The 21,093-nt window shown below is 44.8% G+C and overlaps 1 protein-coding gene across 3 annotated transcripts in view; it reads left to right on the top strand.

The window, feature by feature from the left end:
* Positions 1-2,760: 2,760 nt before the first annotated feature.
* The window catches only part of AGAP2 (ArfGAP with GTPase domain, ankyrin repeat and PH domain 2), a 526,417-nt gene continuing 508,084 nt past the window's right edge, over positions 2,761-21,093 (top strand). The window contains exon 1 of one of the 3 annotated variants that reach the window (XM_033938398.1): positions 2,761-3,252. In XM_033938398.1, coding sequence (XP_033794289.1) covers positions 3,093-3,252 — 160 coding nt within the window. In that variant the 5' untranslated portion in view covers positions 2,761-3,092. The remainder of the gene's footprint in view (positions 3,253-21,093) is intronic. The other 2 variants (XM_033938399.1, XM_033938400.1) reach the window with 2 other exon arrangements.

Genomic DNA, 21,093 nt, shown 5'->3' on the forward strand with positions numbered 1-21,093 from the left:
TCCCTCTAATGTCGGCCCTGCAGCTCCAGACTTCCTCGCACCTTCTCCCCTCCCCCTTTGGATCGCTATTATTTTAAATGTTATAGCCGCGGAGCTGTATCCATCAGTGGAGATGTCTAACCTCGGCCTGCCCCGGAACTCTTACTGCAGCAGACGCCCGTCTAGGCAGGAACAGGAAGTCACTGTTGCAGTAAGAGTTCCGGGGCAGGCCGAGGTTAGACATCTCCACTGATGGATACAGCTCCGCGGCTATAACATTTAAAATAATAGCGATCCAAAGGGGAGGGGAGAAGGTGCGAGGAAGTCTGGAGCTGCAGGGCCGACATTAGAGGGAGTAAGAGTTGATGGTGCCGCAGGGTCCCGCGGGGGGGGGGGGGGGGGAGGAAGGAAGGAAGAAGAAGAGGAACCGAAGCATGGCAATTGTGGGGAAGTGCAATCCCCCCAATGCGTCCCCTTACCTTACCGACGCGTGTGTGCGCTGTGAAGAGAAACTTTGCGCTGCGATGTAATATTTTGTGCGCGAGCGCAGGCCAACGCAGCTTAGCGGGAACAAGTTTGTGAATTAGCTTTTGTATCACTGGTATCTGTTCTCTAATAAAAAAGATTTAAACATATTCTGTATCAGTGGTTTAGTAAGGGGGCAGGAGGGCAGTCTGCCCTGGGCACCGTCTTGGTCAGGGCACAGGCACCTGTCCTTCTCTCTGCCCCCCCTTCCACTGCCATCATATGCGCCTCTTCCCTTCCCCCATACCTCTGTAATGTTCCTGGTGCGAGCAGCAACCCCCAAGCTGCTGTCACACCAGCTTCAGCTCTTTCTCTGACGTCACATCCTGGATCCACGCCTAGGAAGTGATGTCAGAGGAAGAGCTGAAATTGGTGCCACCGCAGCTTGGGGGTTGTTGCTAGCGCCAGGAATGTTACAGAGGTACGGGGGAAGGGAAGCTTTCTGTGTGGGGGGGGGATGGGGAAGGAGCATGTGGCGTTGGGAGGGGGGGCGGAAAAGAGGGCAGGAGAGGGTTGCCTCTCACCCTCGCTATGCCACTGTTCTGCATGTTATAAATGTATTCTATGCACTGTTGTTGTTTTTTTGCTTTTTGTAAAAGCAGTTTTTTGGTGCAACAATATTCACTCACAGCTCTATGAATATATGCATCCTCATGGGAACCAGGGGTGTAGCCTTGGGCGAGCCTGGCCCACCCAGTTTGGTTTTGGGCCCGGCTACCCAGTAGTCACAGGTTGCCAGCAGTGGTCTGCATAAGCTGCCGGTGACTGACCTGGAAGCCTGCCCTCTGACACGTTTGTGTTTTGCATCAGAGGGAAAGCTTCCGGGTCAGCCACTGGCTGCATGTAAGAACCACTGCAAGCAACCTGAAGAAATGGTACATGGGCTGGGGGGGGGAAGAGAAAATTTGTTGCATGAGCTGGGAGGGGTGAAAGAGAGGGAGAGAATCTGCTGCACAGGCTGGGGGATGGGATGGGAAGGGAGGGAGAGAGAGTCTGCTGCACAAGCTGGGGGGGGGGGGATGAAGGGAAAGAGAGGTCCACCCACTTTGAGTTCAGGCCCTCCCAAAATTGATTGGCTACAGCACTGATGGGAACATACTGTGCATGACCGTGAATAAGTAAACATGCCTGTGAATAGCAAAACTGGGTTGCACAAAAAAAATAAAAATATTCTTTAACTATTGGCCTTCTCTTCCTTTTCTTAATTTTGTTGTAAACTGCACTGATGTTGTAATGAAGAGCGGTATATAAATACTAATAAACATAAACAAACTTTATTTTGCCCAAATAAGTGAATCCATGAATATGGAACACATGGATAATGAGAACACACTCTATCAATAGAGAATTCCCTCCTATGTGAATGCATGATATGTATTCATTCACTTTTCTATACCGTTCTCCCAGGGGAGTTCAGAACGGTTTACATGAATTTGTTCAGGCACTCAAGCATTTTTCCCAGTTTGTCCCAGTGGGCTCACAATCTATGTAATATACCTGGGGCAATGGGGGGCCAAGCGACCTACCCAGAGTTACAAGGAGCAGCAAGGGCCTGAACCCACAACCCCAGGGTGCTGAGGTTGCAGCTATAACCCCTGCACCAGATATGACATGATAGGCAACTTTCAGCCTCCTGCTCTGTTCGAGGGCACAGATTAAAAAAAAAAAAAAAAAAGAACAAGTTTAAATCAAAACTTAAAAATAACTGGGGTCTTTTAGAACAGTGGTTCCCAACCCTGTCCTGGAGGCCCACTTGGGTTTTCAGGCTAGCCCTAATGAATATGCATGGAGCAGATTTGCATGCCTGGCACCTTCATTATATGCAAATCTCTCACATGCATATTCACTAGGGCTAGCCTGAAAACCCGACTGGCCAAGTGGTCCTCCAGGACAGAGTTGGGAACCACTGTTTTAGAGTGGAGGACCCCCAGGCCAGTTAGGTTAATGAATATGCATGAGAGAGATCTGCATATAATGGAGGTGCCAGGCATGCAAATCTGCTCCATGCATATTCAATAGGGCTAGCCTGAAAACCCGACTGGCTTAGGGGTCCTCCGGGACAGGGTTGGGAACCACTGCTCTAAAACAGGGGTCTCAAAGTCCCTCCTCGAGGGCCGCAATCCAGTCGGGTTTTCAGGATTTCCCCAATGAATATGCATGAGATCTATGTGCATGCACTGCTTTCAACGCCTATTCATTGGGGAAATCCTGAAAACCCGACTGGATTGCGGCCCTCGAGGAGGGACTTTGAGAGCCCTGCTCTAAAATACCCTCCAAAGTTGGGTGCAGCACTATACTGTGCCTCACTGCTGTCAAAATGAATTCAGGTGAAGACAGAGAGTGAGAGAGAGACACAAACACACAGCACTGCGGCTTTGAAACTTGACACTCAGGAAGTGTGGTGGCGAGTGAATCAAGAGAACTACCAGGCAAGAGAGAAGTCACGCTGCCTAACAGACTCTGCTGAAGCCTAAAACTTACGAAAAGGACATTCTAGTTATTTGTGGGGGGGAGGCAGGCGCTAGGCGTAATGGCAAGGCTCGTCCCTTGGCCAAGCCCGTTGCCATGAGGGGCAAGAGGCCAGGAAAATGCACACCCAGAAGCAGCAGACCTCGGTAGCCATCCGGGCAGAGGTGAGGAGGCACGAGGGAGTCAAAAGCAGCCTCGACGCTCTCTTCGTGCTGGCGGAGGGGGTGAGCGAGCCCCAGCTGAAAGCCAAGATCAGAGCCTCGCTGAGCCACGTTCGAGGTAAGCAGGTGCACCGCTCTCGCGGAGTGATCGACGGCCCCGTCACTAATCCCGTCTTTTCCTCAAGTCATGGGGGGAGGGGGGGGACCCTCTTGCAGATGCGCTTAAGGGACGCCATTAAAAATGTGACAGGAGGGCCACGCTGAAAAGTAGAAAGATGATGTTCTGTTGTAGAAATGAAAATATCCCGAGAACGTGGTAGTAGGCCCGTGGTGGAAAATGATCTTTTTAAAAAAAAATTTTTATAGTTATATTTATTGATTTTCAAATCAAACAACCAAGAAAAAAACTTTGGAAAATGATCTTTTAAAAAAAAATTTTTATAGTTATATTTATTGATTTTCAAATCAAACAACCAAGAAAAAAAACTTTGGAAAATGATCTTGAAACAGAAGTTATTGCCATAGGGAAAAAAAAAAAAAAGGATGCTTTTATGAGGGCAGTGATCTTATTCTGTAGCAAGCATTGACTGTACAGGAAGAGACATGCTGCCACTGTGCAAAGATGTTTTCAGTAAGGGCAAGGTTCTTGGAGAACAAGTGTCACTTCTATAAGAGGATGCACGGGATTTTTGAGAGTAGGCTGCTTGCCATGTTTTTATTGCTTCCCTTCCCCCCCCACAAGATGTCCTGTAATAATTTTCCTTACAGCTTAATGCTAATTAATGCCAATCATTGCGCCCCTTTGTTAAAAACAGCTGTGGAGCAGCATCCCTAATGAGCTAGGCAGATCCTCTCCAAATGAATTAAAACTCTTAATAAGCTTAAACATTATCCCAAAATACAGGGAGGTGTGAATTGAAATCCCAAGCTGTTATTGGAGATATGATACAGTGATAAAGTGACATTATAGCTCCATGTCAGAAGGGCAGGCTGAGCCAGGCCTTGTTTGATTCCCCCCCCCCCCCACTAATGATTTTGACTTGTAAGTCGTTTCAGCTTCTCTCAGATAGGCAGGAATTACAAGGCAACGGGGGTAAAACCTGGACTGACACAGGGGCTGATGCAGAAAGCTACCCTGAGCAGAAGCACATCAATACTGTGGATGCAGAAAGAGGTTCAGCGCAGAAGTTAATTTGCATGGTAATTCACTGCCAGGTGTGGGGCAGCATAGAAAGGTTAGCCGAGAGAATTTACTCCAAGTTTTTGGGGGTTTCCTGCCAGTATTTTGTTTTATGCAGTCATAGAAATAACAGCTCCTGTGTATGGAGGTAACGGCGGCTTCACTGTGCACATATTGGAAGATACAAAAGTGCCAGCACATCTGCGCATGTTGTTCTGTTCATAAATATTATTAGCCTTGCAGGGATTTTGTGTCCAAGAAATGTTTCGGAGGCTAGTTGCTATGCGCAGATGTGCTGGCGCTTTTATTTTCTTCCAACATGCGCACCACGAAGCCGCTCTTGGTGCAGAACCTATGTGCATATATGTGTCTGACAGGCTTTCTCCGATTAGCACAGCACACAAGTCATGCATGCTTTGAATTTGCATCACATTAGCTTACTGCATTTCCACGGAGTAGTTTCTCGCTAATCTTGCAATAGAAGCTGTGTGCTCAGCCGCTCGTGTGACTTTCTGCATCAGGGCTTGGGTTTGTCTGTTTTGATTAAGTCACGTTCAGCCCACTCCTCCAGATACACCCAGCCAGTTGGATTTTCAGGATATGTGGTTGGTACCTGCTTTGAACTGCCTTTTTGAAGATGTATTTTATGATTGTGTAAAGATGTTCGGATGTTTTATGATATATACAGTCAAACCTCGGTTTGCGAGTAACGCGGTTTGCGAGTGTTTTGCAAGACGAGCAAAACATTCTCGCAAATCGTGACTCGCAAACTGAGCGTTGACTCGATTTGCGAACATCGCTTCCCACTCCCGAGAACCGGCATCGCTCCCCCCACTCGTGAACGCCCCCCCACGTGAACCCGGAATCCTCCGCCCGCCCAAACAGAAGCCTTACCCCATCTGGCACCAGTATGCAGCCCACAGGATGTGCCGGTGAACGAAGATCCTTCCTGTTGCCTGGGCCTTGAGCATCTGCGTATGCTCAAGGCCTTCTGGTTCTCGCTCTCTCTCCGAGATTTTGTGCAGATGCTCAAGGCCCAGGCAACAGGAAGGCTCTTCGTTCACCAGCACTGGCACGTCCTGGGGCTGCGTGCCGGTGCCAGATGGGGTAAGGCTTCTGTTTGGGCTGGCGGGGGATGCCGGTTTGCACAGGGGGGCGTTCGCGAGTGGGGGGGGGGATCGATGCCGGTTCTCGGGGGGGGGGAACGAATCAAGCGAGTTTCCCTTATTTCCTATGGGTAAACTCACTTTGATATACGAGCAATTTGGTTTACAAGCAAGCTTCTGGAATGAATTATGTTCGTAAACCAAGGTTCAATGTATTGCTATTGCATTTTGTTGTTTGTTATTTGCTGATTTTGTATGTTATATTGTTCCCGGTCTAGATTTGTAAATAGGCTGGCTACAAATAATTTTAAATAAATAAATATTCACAATGAATGAGACAGATTTGCTTACAATGGGAGCAGTGTGTGCAAATTATGTTAGATGCAGTGAAACGCCTTTTTGTTTTGGGGGGAGAGTGTTCGGCTCTTACATGTTTTAATGCGGAGCGCTATAAAAATGATAAGCAGCCGTCATAAGTAAACCTCTGCCTTGATCCTCTAAGCATCCTAGTGGATGATAGTATTTGGGACAAAAAGTTTGCTTGAATCATGACTCTAGTCGCCTACCTCATTCCACTGGCTCCATCTGGCTATCATACTTTATAGCAGGGGTGCACAAATTCCTGGGGGTCTACAAAGCAGGTCGAGTCTCAGTATAACACAACCTAACATAAAAATGTATTTATATATCACAGTACCTCAGGAGTTCTATGAGAGGGGGAGAGAGAGACTCACAATTCGTTCCACAACCCAAAAGGTGGCAAGGAACTGGGAGGACGTGGCGAGGGGTGTGTTCCTGTTGGGTGTCAGTTGCTGGGTGCTACAATTTGTAGGTGGCCACTTGGTTTGCGAGACAAAAGTTTGCTGAGTGTTTTGCTTGTATTGCAAAACACTCGCAAACCGCGTTACTCGCAAACCGAGGTTTGACTGTATATATGTTTCTTATCATTTACTGTAACTCTAGTGTGTGTGAGTTATCCCAGCTGGAAATCTCATTATGCAGAGAACATAATGTAACGTTCCCCATGGTATTGTTTGCTCTCACAGAATAGATTCACATGCATGCCATGTATACTGTATGTATGCCAGAATAATTAGGGGCAGAACAGATGGGCAAAGCTGAACTGAATGTAGTTTGGTCATTAAACGAGCTGTCATGTTCTTCCCAAAGGTTATTCACTAGAAAGGCTCATATCTCTCAAATCCCCAATACATGTGGTCTGCTTCTTTGCTGTGTTAAGGGAAGTGCTAAAGAGGAAGAGTGGAATTCTCAATCAGAAGTTTTACTGTACAACATTGTTGTTAGTTTTCATATTCACAGACTTATCAGATGCATATTTTTCCAGGCTTTGGGGTCCTTTTACTAAGGTGTGCTAGCCGTTTCACCGCGCACTAAACGCTAACGCGTCCATAGACTAAAATGGGCATGTTAGGGTTAAAACGGCTAGCCCGCCTTAGGAAAAGGACCCCTTTGTTATGTATGTAAACTTGTAACCCGTTCTGAGCTTTCCTGGGAGGACAAGTTGAAAGCAGCGGTTAGGATCTGCGTACTGATTACCTGGATTTGGCGCTAAGACCCTGAAGCAGTGGTTACCGGCCACAAAACGATTGTCGGCCTGGCCTGTTTGTGTTCAGTGGTTTTTACCATTAATCATTCTAGGCTATTTTTTTTTTTTTTTTTTTTGCTCCCACCTGCTATCTTTAAACTCGTGCAAAAGTTTTTTTTGCCTATGATGCTTTGGTGGAAGAGTGTAAGTACACCTCTCTGTTTGTCTGAGGCTTTTCTTTCACTTAAGTAATAAGCTAGCTTTCTTGGCTTGTGTGGTGCTTTTGTTATGGAGTGATACTAAATTTACATGCGTAAGTGTACAAATGGTGCTTAAACTGAGGTGACCTGTTGGAGAATGAAAGGGGGGGAGGGGTTAATGTGCAGCCTGATCTTTCTATTATTTTAGAGAAAGGACGAGTAATCCATTGCTCTCGGGACCACATCTGGCCCGTGGGAGTATTTAATCCAATCTGCAGAAATGAGTTGAGTTACAGCCCACAATGGTGGTGGTAAGAGGTGTGTGTCTGGAACAAGTTGCATTGTCAAGCCAGTAGTGATATCATTGGCTTGTCAGCATTTGAAGGGGACTGTCCCCTTTGCTCCTCTGACTTCCAGAGATCCCCCCCTCCTTCCTCAGATCTTACTACATATCTACTACTTCTTATCATTTCTATAGTGCCGCTAGACGTATGCAGTGCTGTACATTAAAACATTAAAGAGACAGTCCCTGTTCAGTAGAGCTTACAGTCTAATCAGACAGACAAACAGGACAAGTTGGGGATTAGAGAGTGTCTTAGACATGGGTACTTTACCTGAGAAAGTACCTGAGATCTTCATTACCCTCCCTTCACACCAAACCTACGGTCCCATGGCAAATATTTTTAGTTTGTTTGTCATTTGGACAGTTTTCCAAATTTTTAGAACAATTTTTTTTTCAGTCTGTTTCCATACTTTTGTATCATAACAAAAATTTTAACAGCTATAATTTGCTAAGGGGTCCTTTTACTAAGGCGTGCTGAATGCCAACACATCCATTATGTTCTACGGACACGTTAGCGTTTAGCGTGCGTTAAATCGGCTAGTGTGCCTTAGTGAAAGAGGGGGTAGGTTAATGTGCATTCAATTCATTTAGTGTGCAGTAAATTTAAGGCATACCAACAAACTGAATGCACATCCTAACCTGGATGGAGACTCTAATGTGGTCCTCGGACTAAAAGGCACGTACATCCTGCTCTAAAAGATTTGTTGAAGTCCCTTTCAGGCTGAATGTGGAGGACTTCTGGAACTGTGTTCCATTGCTGTACAATCTTTCTTATGGTTCTTTGTGATGGAGGAGGGGATTGCAGGAACCGAGCCTGGGATTTACAGCTGTGAGCCTGTATTCACAATTCCCTTAGTCCAGTGGTTTGCCACAACAGTCCTCGGCTGAGGGCCACGCACCGTGGCTTCTTTCAGAACTCTGCAGCCCTTGGCCCTACATCCAGTCTTACCATTGCCACATGGTGTAGAAGGGCTGGAGTGAGCTTTGACGGAGACTTCAGTAGTTGGAACCTAAGCACAGTACCGGGCAGAGATTTGGATTCTTGCCCAGAAATAGCTAAGAAGAAACAACAAAAAAAATTAAATTGCATCAGGTTGGGCAGACTGGATGGACCATTCGGGTCTTTATCTGCCGTCATCTACTATGTATGTTACTATGACTGGAAACCTCTCTCCTGCAGCGTCCCCAGCTCTCATAAGCTTAGAGACTAGAAGAGCTAACCTGGAATCGGATTCAGTTTCCTCTCCACGGAAGTGCAGAGCATTGCTACTGAACCAGCCCCTTTTCTGATTCTACTAAACATCCTTTTCAAGATGGTGTAAGTACAATACTTTCTGCTGGCAGAAGGGGGATGATTAGTGTAACAGAATATGATGCAACATACAGAGCATAAGCCCCATGTTGTCTGCTCAGTTTCATTCCTGTTGGAGTGCCATAGACCCCCCAATTGATCCCTGGCTTTCCACTAATTCCTTTGCAACCTTGGATCTTTTGTGCTTTTCTTAAATTCTGTTATTGATTTAGCCTCCACTGGAGGGCAGTTCCATATATTTACCATTCTTTTCATGGAGAAATATGTTTTCAGGGTCTCTTCTAATCCTGAATTTCTGTGATTTTAAAAGACCCCTTAACATCCTTTCCAGTCTTTTTTTATTTATTCTAGATGACTATTCATGGCTCCTTCTAACCCTTATTTCCATGGCAGAATTTAAGAAATTAAGGACCCCCTCCCAAATAAAATATCAGAAAAGGTCTCCAGAGCAGAAGATCCACTTCAAAAGATACAGGAGTGACTATAAGTGGACCCCATGCACTGTGGAACTACTGTATTTGGGTAGAATTGCTGGATTTTTTTTTTTTTTTGCTGCATGATTTCGCTACAGTGTAGCTGGTACATAAGAACATAGGAATTGCCGCTGCTGGGTCAGACCATCGTGCCTAGCAGTCCGCTCCCGAGGCGGCCCCTAGGTCAAAGACCAGTGCCCCAACCGAGACTAGCCTTACCTGCATACGCTCCAGTTCAGCAGGAACTCGTCTAACTTGGTCTTGAATCCCTGGAGGGTGTTTTCCCCTACGACAGCCTCCGGAAGAGCATTCCAGTTTTCCACCACTCTGTGGGTGAAAAAGAACTTCCTTACATTTGTACGGAATCTATCCCCTTTTAACTTTAGAGAGTGCCCTCTTGTTCTCCCTACCTTGGAGAGGGTAAACAACCTGTCTTTATCTACCAAGTCTATTCCCTTCATTATCTTGAACGTAAAATGAGTAGTGCTGACCCTAGTTTAGAGATGGAAAGATCTGTATTTCTGAACTGAGAATGCGATTGAGAATAATCTAAAATCATAAAAAGAAATATAATAAGGAGATTAACAAGCATTTCAGAAGTAAAGTAATAAAGAAAAAATAAGAGGTTTTTTTTGCCAATGACTATGTATGAGCCAAAGTCGGCATTTTTGCTGATTTGTTTGACACATATCAGTTGTGCTGGTGGCTCTATATTCTGAGGCTTTTTCCCTCCAATTAAACTAAGTTTAATTGTATATTAATAGAATTGAATGAATAGAAAACTGAAATACAGTTAAATCGTCCTTGAGTAAATAAATAAGGAACAGTACTATTCACTAGTGGGGTTATCTATTTTGATTAACCCTTTCAGGACCAAGGGACATATTTGTCCCATAACTTTAAAATCCTATAAATTTTGATTGGGATAGTCTACAATTCTAAATTTGATATGTACGGATTCCATATGATACTGCCTTTATGTAAACAAACTGGTTCCGACATTCATTCATTAGCGTCGTTGCCAGATTGACGAGAAGATTCACTTGCCACACTGTCCATAAGCCAGAAGTTTGATTTTTTACAAAAAAAAATAATGATATTTCACAAAAAAAATCAATTTTTTGGCATCTGCAAGCCCTTTTTACCATAAAAATGTCGTCAAAACCACAAAAATTGGCCTACGATCCTTATGGTCCTGAAAGGGTTAAAGATTGTCTATTGGACCACTAGGTCAGACATCATATTGTTTTATTGCTTGGGAGGAATTATGCCATTTTCGTCTTTTTACAATGCTAGATGACCTCTTAAGCTCGCTTCCAGTGCTATCATGCTACAGTTTTCCATTTTGACTAAATTGCTTAGCAAAGAGTACCATGGCGCACTAGTACTTCCCAATTACCAACCTTCTCACTAAACACAAAGGGCCAGATTCTGTATATAGCACCCAAAAAAAATTGTGGGAAAAAAACTTGTTTAACACTATTCTATAAACTGAGCCTGCAGTTAAGTGCTGTTTATAGAATACGCATAGTGGTCAGCCCAGTTGATGCCAAATGTACCCAAGCCAACTCAGGTTTTCTACTGCCTCTGGTACACTCACCATATTAGTAGTTGAACAGTGTTTTCCTGAGGCCACTTAAGCATTGACAAGTGCCACTAGACCATTATGTTTCCTGTACTGTGACTAGCTAAAGTACCAACTCTTCCTAGCCAATTCCCTGGTCTGGTTGAGTCTGAAGGTTGTACCATCCAGTACATGCCACCTTCACTATGCCATTCTCTGGGGTTCCTTTTACAAAGCTGCGTTAGGCTTTTTTTTTTTTTATCACCGGCCGCAGTGGTATTAACACTGACACTCATAGAATTCCTATGAGCATCAGAGCTAATACCGCCAAGGATGGCAATAAAAAAACCTAATGCAGCTTTGTTAAAGGGGGTGGGGGGTGTAAATTTGGATTTAGGCTCAGCAACAAATATCAGAAGCAGAAAATATTTTAATAGATCAAATCCGTAAACCAATTCATCTTATAAGAGGCCAGGAAGACATCAATTGAATCTTGGAGTTAAGATAAGGGAAATCAACACCTCTCTCCCCTATTTATTCTCCCCCTTCCTCATAATCCCTGACCTTGGATACAGCCAGAGCCTTCAAAATTAAAACACTTTACTTGAGCCTATAACTCAAGACAGATTTCAGTTTAGAGAACACTTTCAATTTGACTGGATGAAAAATACTACAGACATAGTTGAATACTTCTGAAGCAGGAAAGCGGTGGGATGGGAAGGCTAATTTTGTAATTTTAGAAGTCTAGCACTCTTTGCCTAATCACCCATTCCCCACCTACTTATTTCCAGTTACTTTGAGCAGCTAAGGCCCCATGGCTGCCTTTATTTTCAGTCAAACAGGACAGTGGTTCAGGACAGGACTTTTATGACAGACAAAGCAAGTGCAATCAAATGCAAGTTGAATATTCAAGTGACTTCAGCCCCATGAGAAGTTCAATATACCTTAACTTATAATGTGTTTATAGCATTTGCAAAATGTTCTGGGTTTCTGAATTATATAAGTGATCTTTACCCCCAGAAGAAAGGCTGAATCTTTAGCTGTTACTAATGCAAAGCTGTTGTCATGAAATCTAGATCTTTGTTGGAAGTTCATGCTACTTTTCAACGGCTGATTGATGATTCATTTGTTAAGTCTGCAGCATCCTGTACTGTGCAAATGAGCTGTCTTGAATCCACAGGCTGTCACTGCTTGAGAAGCTAAAGGTTGTCAGAATTGCAGAGGATGCTAGGGCCTGGCGTGGAAGTTTGCTTTTTAATTTACCTTCCTGAGGAGACGTGAATCTTATGGTTACACCAATGAAAGCTGCTTAAAAGAATTTCTGGGTCAGATTTGAAGATGGCTTTGCAGTTAGTTTTATGGAAAGCCCCCCCCCCCAACACACCCATTTCTCTATGCCTATTCCCAGTCCCCAGCTCTGCCACTGTCTGTGCTTGACGTTGGCTATGTTAATTTGGGCTTTATTTACTAACCCCCAAATTCTATATATGGTGCCTATAAAATCAGTGCTGATCAGAATGGCACTTAGTGCGATTCTATAAAAGGCACTCACTATATATAGAATCGTGCTTAAAGGCCATACGTGGCATAACATTTGGGCACATCCATTTAGGCCAAGGAAAACCAGGTCAAAATACCTTTCCCTAAGTTGTGCGCAGATCAAGTGTTCTATAACAGTAGACCTAACTTTTAGGCACGCTCGTGATTTGCCCATGTTCCTCCCCAGCCACACGCCCTTTTGAGATTTGCGTACTAGAAGTGACATGCACTACTTTATAGAATGTGCCTACAAAGCTGTGCACTTAACCACCAATTTGCCTGTGCAACTTAGGACGCTATATTCAGAATTTGGGCCTAAGGTTTTTCCCACAGATGTGCAAATGGGGAAATCCCTTTTTGAATGAGGTCCTTTATCTCCCTGAGCTTCAGTTAAAATCTGAGCTCTGCTACTACTGTACCTCACTTTTATCTTCCTGTGCCTCAGTTTACCCAGCTACAGTTCGAATGCCTTTGAAAGCTCTTGCACACCATAGACATCAAGCCTAGAAGCTAGGCCTTCCAACCAGGAGATGGCTGCATCCAGGCCCTTAGTTCATTACAATTTCAAATTTCTTTTCAGCTTCCCAAAAAAAAATCAGTATGTGAAAACTTTGAAGCATCACAAAGGTTGAGGCAGTTGGGCTCCAATAGTGTCCTTTTTCTTCTGGCACCTTTGTGGAACGTACCATGAGATGTTCTTCCCCTCCTGAAGTTTCTCTTGCATTTCCCTGATGGGCAAGGTGCAGCTTGGGTGGTTCTTGGTAAACCCAGTCTCCTGCTTCCACCGAAGCAGACAATGCTCAAGGGATTTTCGGTATTGACCAGTCCTGCTCTGACCCAGCCTTCTGGCCCATCTGGCATGTCTGGTCTGGGCAACAGTGAAGAAAGGGCATTGCTGAGCCCTGAATCATGGACCACAACCTCTCAATAAGGAAGTGCCACTGCTGAAGAAGAGCAAAGTCACTATGGTGCTGAGGAGAGTCACTAGACTAAGCTGTTGCTGGGGAGCCTTTAATTGGTATTTTCTATTCCACAAGCTGGGATAATACCTAAAATGAATGTGCTTTTACAGAAGTTAACCTCGGTAGGGGAACTGAATGAGTTGACAGCACAGGATCCTTCCTGTGGGTTGAGAGAATTGGAGAAACATAGAAACATAGAAAGATGACGGCAGAAAAGGGCTATAGCCCATCAAGTCTGCCCACTCTACTGACCCACCCCCTTAAGTCTGTGCCCTAATGACCCAATTCCTTAACTCGACCCTCGTAGGGATCCTACATAGGTGTCCCATTTATTCTTAAAGTCAGGCACGCTGGTGTCCTCGACCACCTGCACTGGAAGCTTGTTCCAGTGATCTACCACTCTTTCCGTGAAGAAATACTTCCTGGTGTCGCCATGAAATTTCCCGCCTATGAGTTTGAGCGGATGCCCTCTTGTGGCCGAGGGTCCTTTGAGAAAGAAAATATCATCTTCCACCTTGACACGTCCTGTGATGTACTTAAATGTCTCAATCATGTACCCCCCTCTCCCTACGTTCTTCGAGAGTGTAGAGCTGCAATTTGTTCAGTCACTCTTCGTACGAGAGACTCTTGAGCCCCAAGATCATCCTGGTGGCCATCCGCTGAACCGACTCGACTCTGAGCACGTCTTTACGGTAATGTGGCCTCCAGAATTGCACACAGTATTCTAGATGAGGTCTCACCATTTTTCTGTACAATGGCATTATGACTTCAGATTTCCGGCTGACGAAACTTCTATTGATAAAACCCATCATCTGCCTTGCCTTAGATGAGGCCTTCTCCACTTGTTTGGCAGTCTTCATGTCTGCACTGATGATTACTCCTAAATCTCGTTCTGCTGAAGTCCTAGCTAATGTTTCTCCATTCAAGGTGTAAGTTCTGCATGGATTTCCGCTACCGAGGTGCATGACCTTACATTTCTTAGCGTTGAAACCCAGCTGCCAGGTCAAGGACCAGCTTTCCAACGTAAGCAGGTCCTGCGCCATACTATCCTGCAAATTGCTTTCACTTACTATATTACATAGTTTGGTGTCATCGGCGAATAATGTTATTTTACCTTGAATCCCTTGAGTCAAATCCCCTATGAATATGTTGAAAAGAAGCGGACCCAGGACTGAGCCCTGCGGTACTCCGCTGGCCACTTCCAGAGAGGGTGCTGTTGACCACCACCCTCTGAAGTCTGCCACTTAGCCAATTGTTGACCCATGTAGTTAGTGTCTCCCCTAACCCCATCAATTTCATCTTGCTTAACAGCCTGCGGTGTGGGACACTATCAAAAGCTTTACTGAAGTCCAGGTACACGACGTCCAGAGACTCTCCCGAGTCTAGCTTTCCTGTTACCCAGTCAAAGAAGCTGATGAGATTGGATTGGCAGGATCTACCCTTGGTGAATCCATGTTGACTGGGATCCCGTAGATTCCCCTCATCCAAGATCGTGTCTAATTTACGTTTAAGTAGTGTTTCCATGAGTTTACACACTATTGATGTGAGACTCACTGGTCTGTAATTCGCAGCCTCTGCCCTGCAACCCTTTTTGTGCAGAGGAACGACGTTAGCTGTTTTGCAGTCCATGGGGACTCTCCCCGTACTTAGGGAGAGATTGAAGAGCATGGCTAATGGTTCCGCCAGGACATCACACAACTCTCTGAGCACTCTTGGGTGCAAACTGTCCGGTCCCATGGCTTTGTTCACCTTGAGTCTTGACAGTTCGTTGTAAACGTCAACTGGTGTGAACTCAAAATTTTGAAACGGGTCTTCCACGCTTGGCTTTGCCTCCAACTGTAGACCGTGCCCTGGTGCCTCACAGGTGAAGACTGAGCAGAAGTATTCATTCAGTAGTTTGGCTTTATCGGAATCTGCTTCCACATAATTCCCGTCCAGTGTTCTAAGGCATACTATCCCGTCTGTGTTCTTTTTCCTATCACTAATATACCTGAAGAAGGATTTGTCCCCTTTCTTAATGTTCTTTGCTAGAGTTTCTTCCACTCGAAGTTTTTCCTCCCTAACTGCTGTTTTGTCCGCTGTAGACCTGGTCCTATATTCTATGTTAGCTTCTCTTTTCTCCGTACGTTTGTAGGAGAGAAATGCTTTATTCTTCTCCTTAATGAGGTACGAGACCTCCTCGGTGAACCATTGGGGTTTCTTGTTTCTTTGTTATTTACTGATTTTATGTAGCGGCTAGTTGCCTCGTGTAGGGCCGATTTCAGGGTTGACCACATAGCTTCCACATTACTGGTAACAGCTTGGTCCTGCAGTGTCCGATGGACGAAATCTCCCATGCGTGCGAAGTCAGTGCCCCGGAAATTGAGTACCCTTGTTTTTGTTTGTGATCTAAGGAAGTCTTTCCTAAGGTTGAACCATACCATGTTGTGGTCGCTGGTGGCTAGCGTTTCTCCCACCGAGACCTCCGAGATGCTTTCCCCGTTCGTAAGTACCAGGTCCAGGATCGCCTGGGCCTTAGTGGGCTCTAGTACCATTTGTTTGAGTCGTACTCCCTTCATGGACGTTAATAGCCTCCTGCTACCAGTAGTCATCGCTGAGAGTGTGTTCCAATCCGCATCAATCATGTTGAAATCCCCTAGCAGAACAGCGTCCCCCCGTAGAGTGATATTCTCTATGTCTTCAATTAATTTCATGTCCTTGTCCTCCGATTGTCTTGGAAGTCTGTATACTATACCAAGGTACAGGCATTTTTCTCTGCCTCTGGCCAGGTTTATCCAGATGGATTCCCTGGTGTACTTGACATCTGTGATCCTGGTTGTTTTGATGTTCTCTCTGATGTAAAGTGCTACCCCTCCTAACCAGCAGTCATCACCAAGGAGATGCTTTGGGAAGCTCTGCAGGACTTAAACCTCTCTCCCAAATGTTTATGAGATACTAATGGATAGACTTGGTTGGGTTGGAGGGTATAAGAATCCTCCCTCCTCCCCCCCTTTTATGTGTTAGGCTTTTTTTATCACTGGCTGTGGCAGTAAAAGCTCCGACATCATAGAATTCCTATGAATGTTGGAGCTAATACCGCTGTGGCTAGTGATAAAAAAGCCTAATGCGGCTTCATAAAAGGAGCCTTAATAATATATATGAAATATTTTCCTTTTCTTGAATGTATAATTCTCCTGTTTTGTTGATGATGGAAGTAATCTTTTTCATATCTTGTTAGTAATTATTACTTTGCCTTTTTCTTAATTGGTAATATCGGGGATATTATTTGAAATTATAATATTTGAAATATCTATAAATAAAAAATATTTTAAAAAATGAATCTCATTAGCTTGGCCTTAAATCAGGGATGTCAAAGTCCCTCCTCGAGGGCCGCAATCCAGTCAGGTTTTCAGGATTTCCCCAATGAATATACATGAGATCTATTTGCATGTACTACTTTCATTGTATGCTAATAGATCTCATGCATATTCATTAGGGAAACCCTGAAAACCTGACTGGATTGCGGCCCTCGAGGAGGGACTTTGACACCCCTGCCTTAAATCATGAAAGTACATGTAAGTGAAATACACCAGATTCTAGATTTCTAAAATTACAAATTAGCCTTCCTACCCTGCTTCTGAAGTATTAAACTGTCTCTGTAGTACTTTATGATCCAGTCAAAATGAAAGTGTTCTCTAAGTCGAAGTGATTAAGTGTGGAATCGGAAGGAACAGACGACATATATCTAAATACAGAAATAGGTCTACAAAACTGGCTGTAACAGAGGCGAATAGAGATGCTGCAATTTATTCTAGGTTTGAAATGTATTTTTAGGACGTGTGCCAGAAAATCAATGCTATTGATGCCTGAGTCACCATTTCATCTTTTATCCTTGAAGTTAACTGAAACTGCACAACAGAACTACGAGTATTATTAGAAATAAATGTAAAAAGAGGAGAAGAATCATAATTTTGTGCGTACAAAATGCTGAGGCTGTCATGTAAAAATGGGTTCCTGAGGATTCTGGACCAAAACTAATAGTACTAATATATGCAAAGGAAACCCTAAGATTCAAGACTCTGCATGCAGTACAACTCCAGAGAAAAAGAAGCAAATGCATTTCTTCCTGAACAGTGCAAAATACAGACAGCAGATGTAAATTCTCAAAATTGACACTATTCAATCACTAAATTGAAAATAAAGTCATTCCCCCTACCTTTGTTGTTTCTCTCCCTCCATGCTGTGCCTCTCTCCGGCGGGTGTCTTACCTTCTGGCCGGCTCCCACCTGGCCATTTTATGCGGCCTGCAGTGCGATGCGGCGTTTTCATTGCCGCCTCTGGTGTTATCTTCTGGCTAGCTCCCTCCTCCTCACTGCCGCAGTGTGCACAAAGCCGTGAGCGGCAGCTCCTCATGCGTCCCGTGCCTCATCTGGAAGCATTACCTCTGATGTTGCGACATCAGAGAGAAGGCTTCCGGTTCAGGCATAGGATGCGCAAGGAGACACTGCGGCAGTGAGAAGGAGGGAGCCGGCCAGAAGATAATACCAGGGGCGCAATGAAAATGCAGCATCACACCGCGGGCCACATAAAACGGCTAGGCGGGCCTTGAGTTTAACACCTGTGCTCTAAGGCCAGCAAACTAGGCAGAAAGATAATTTTGATGTAAAGTAGATAAAGGATATAGAAATTAGGTACTGTGCCTGAGCAGTAGGGTTTTCACTCACAGACACACTTAATATCAGGCGTGTCAAACATGAGACCCACAAGGGAATTCTGTGTAGCTCACATTATAGGATCTAATGCTCATTCTAAATTCAACTTCTGGTTAATTCTGTAATGTAAATTTGGCTCCTAAGTAACTGTAGTGGGGAGAATAGAGAGAATGAATATTTTAGTGTGGCTCATCAGTGAATGCACAGCTGCTGTAGTGGCCCATCATTAGTCATGAGTGTGACATACCTGCTCAGTATCCACACATCCCATTCACCCCTGCATCGTTTTCTCTACCTATCAGTCTTATTTATTGAAAAGTTCTTTAAAAATAAGGTCCACTGTATACTTCTCTCTTTGTTTTAATTTTCCTACATGTCTTTTTCACAATCCTCTCTGTTCCCCTTCTGTATGTCTCTTTCTTACCTGCACCCCTCCCCCATCCATCTCTTTGGCTATTAAAATGATGCTTAGTCTCAGAAACCCTATGAACTGAGAATTAAGGACCTAAATGTGGATACTCCAGAGGGAATGGGGGAGGGGGGATTATGATTCTTACCTTTAAATTACTCATAGGCATAATTAATACACAAGAAGCCAACATGATTCTGTGAAAAGGAACCTTTACTACAAAAGATCATGATATGGGGTCCAAAGGGGGCAGACAGGAGTAACATTAGAAAATATTTCTTCACAAAAAGATGCTGGGTGCCTAGAGAAAACGATGGAAGGAAAAACAGAACAGAATTCCAGAAAGCCTGAGATTAACACAGAGAATCCATACGTGTGATGCTAAAGCTGGAAAGCAGGCAGACTTCGCAAGACTCAGTCACAAATAGGCAGACTCCATAGGCCTTCTTGTCTTTATCTGTGGTCACCTGCTAGACAAGTGTTCTTCAATCTTTTGACACCTATGGACCGGCAGAAATAAAATAATTATTTTATGGACCAGCACTGGTCCGCAGACCGGCAGTTGAAGAACACTGGGCTAAGTCGTGCCCATCTCCACCCAATCTCCGCCCCAGACCCCACCCCCATAATACTGTAGTACTAATTTGTAACACCATTTTTTCCATTCATTTTTCATATAAACACACACACAATATAATCGTATTAACACCACATAATGGTTAACCACAAAATTAAAATACACAAAGCACACTGTATGCTTTTCAGCATTCATTCCTACCAGTAAACAGATAACCCCATGCAAACGCAGGACCAAAAACTAAAAGTACTAATATTTACAAACAAACCCTAAGATGCAAGACTCTGCAAGCAGTACAACTCCAGAGGAAAAGAAACAAATGCATTTCTTCCTGAACAGACAGCACATGTAAATCAATCACTAAATTAAAATAAATAGAAGCATTCCCCCTACCGTTGTTGTCTCTCTCCCTCCATGCTGTGCCTTGCCTTCTGGCCTGCCCCTCTGGTGTTATCTTCGGGCCGGTCCATGGTGTGATCAACACGGCATCTTCGGGCCGGCTCCCTGAGTGCTGCATTGCACAGAGCTGTGGGCAGCGGCTCCTCGCGCACATCCCATGCCTCATCTGGAAGCCTTCCCTCTGATGTTGCGGCGTCAGAGAGAATGCTTCCGGTTCAGGCGCAGGACACGCGTAGGAGCCTTGTGCACTGCGTTGATCGCACCGTGGACCGGCGGCTGAAGAACACTGTTTTCTGCCCGATAGACCTGTGGACCGGCAGAAAATTTCTGCGGACCGGCGGTTGAAGAACACTGTACCAGACTATGTGTCTCTCTAGTGCTCTCCTGTCTCTCTCTTTGTCTCTATACACTTATAGTTCATGCACAGTGTATGTGGCACAAAGTAGACTTATGCAAAGTGAAAATGGCAAACATTAAAAAAAATGGCCATAGCTCACCTGCTGGTCCTGGTTCCCAGCAGCATTAGCAAGGCATTGTTGAGCCATTAACAATCTTTGATAAACACGCTGTATCCGAAGGAAAGGGTTTCCATGGTAACTGTGCTTTATATATCTGCAGTTCATGAAATCTTCCCTCAATCTCTGCCCCCTCTGATATATAATGCCTGCTAAGTTTCTCCCCCCCCCCGTCACTTCTCCCCCTCCCAGCGATGGTGTGGTATACGGGGACAATAGTGGACTGACTGTCTAGGTCTGGAGCAGATTCAGCTTGCATTCCTTATTTCCACTTGTAACACAGTGGATGGTGGCAGAAAAAAGGACAAACAATCCATCCTGCTTGCCCAATTCTCTTTTTCCACAATATTAAGGCTAAGTTACAGCTACCAGGTCAGCCACAGGGTGTGACCACTTGTAAGATATTGCTCCCTCTCCCTAACCAGAGCAGTTTTAACGTCTTCTGCAGGAAACACCCCAATGTTTTGGGTAAAAGATTACATATTTAGTTCACACCTAGTACCCCTACCTTCCCATGTCAGACTATAAAGCCAGAATATTTGGCTTCCAACGTTCTTGTGTAGACTACCAGACAGACCTGAGTTTTTGATAAGACGGGAATGGCCATTCTTTCATTCACCTCGAGCCAAGGAATGAAAATGCAAAGAGTCTCTGTTTTCAAGCCAAGGTCCCCAACAGGAACGCAGTCCCTCTCTCCTTCCCACCCCCTCTCTTTCTCTGCCTGTCTCTCCCTCAATCCTCTCTCCCTGAGCCCACTAGTTTTTATCATTTCTCCCACCCTGTCTGAATCATTCTTGCTCTTTCAGTTCCCCTAGCTTGCCCTCATCAGCCTTTCTCAATCTTCCCACCTTACTCCCACTAAGCATCCATCCATTCTCTCACTCACTCCCCATGCTCTGTTGAATGTTTGTCTGTCGCTCCTTTACATGCTGCCAAGTGCTTTTGTCTCTCCCTTCCCCCACATTCAGTCTAACATCTCTCTCTCCCACTCTTACACATGCCTAGTGTTTTTGTCTCTATCACACTCTGCCCATCTTCTCCCCCCCCATGCTGCGCCCAGGGTCTTTCCCTCTATCCCTGACATTTTGCTCAATGCTTCCACCCCGTACCCATTCTCTGCCCAGTATTTCTTGCTCTCTCTCA

The sequence above is a fragment of the Geotrypetes seraphini genome, chromosome 3 (genome assembly GCF_902459505.1).
Source record: "Geotrypetes seraphini chromosome 3, aGeoSer1.1, whole genome shotgun sequence".
Lineage (NCBI taxonomy): Eukaryota > Metazoa > Chordata > Amphibia > Gymnophiona > Dermophiidae > Geotrypetes > Geotrypetes seraphini.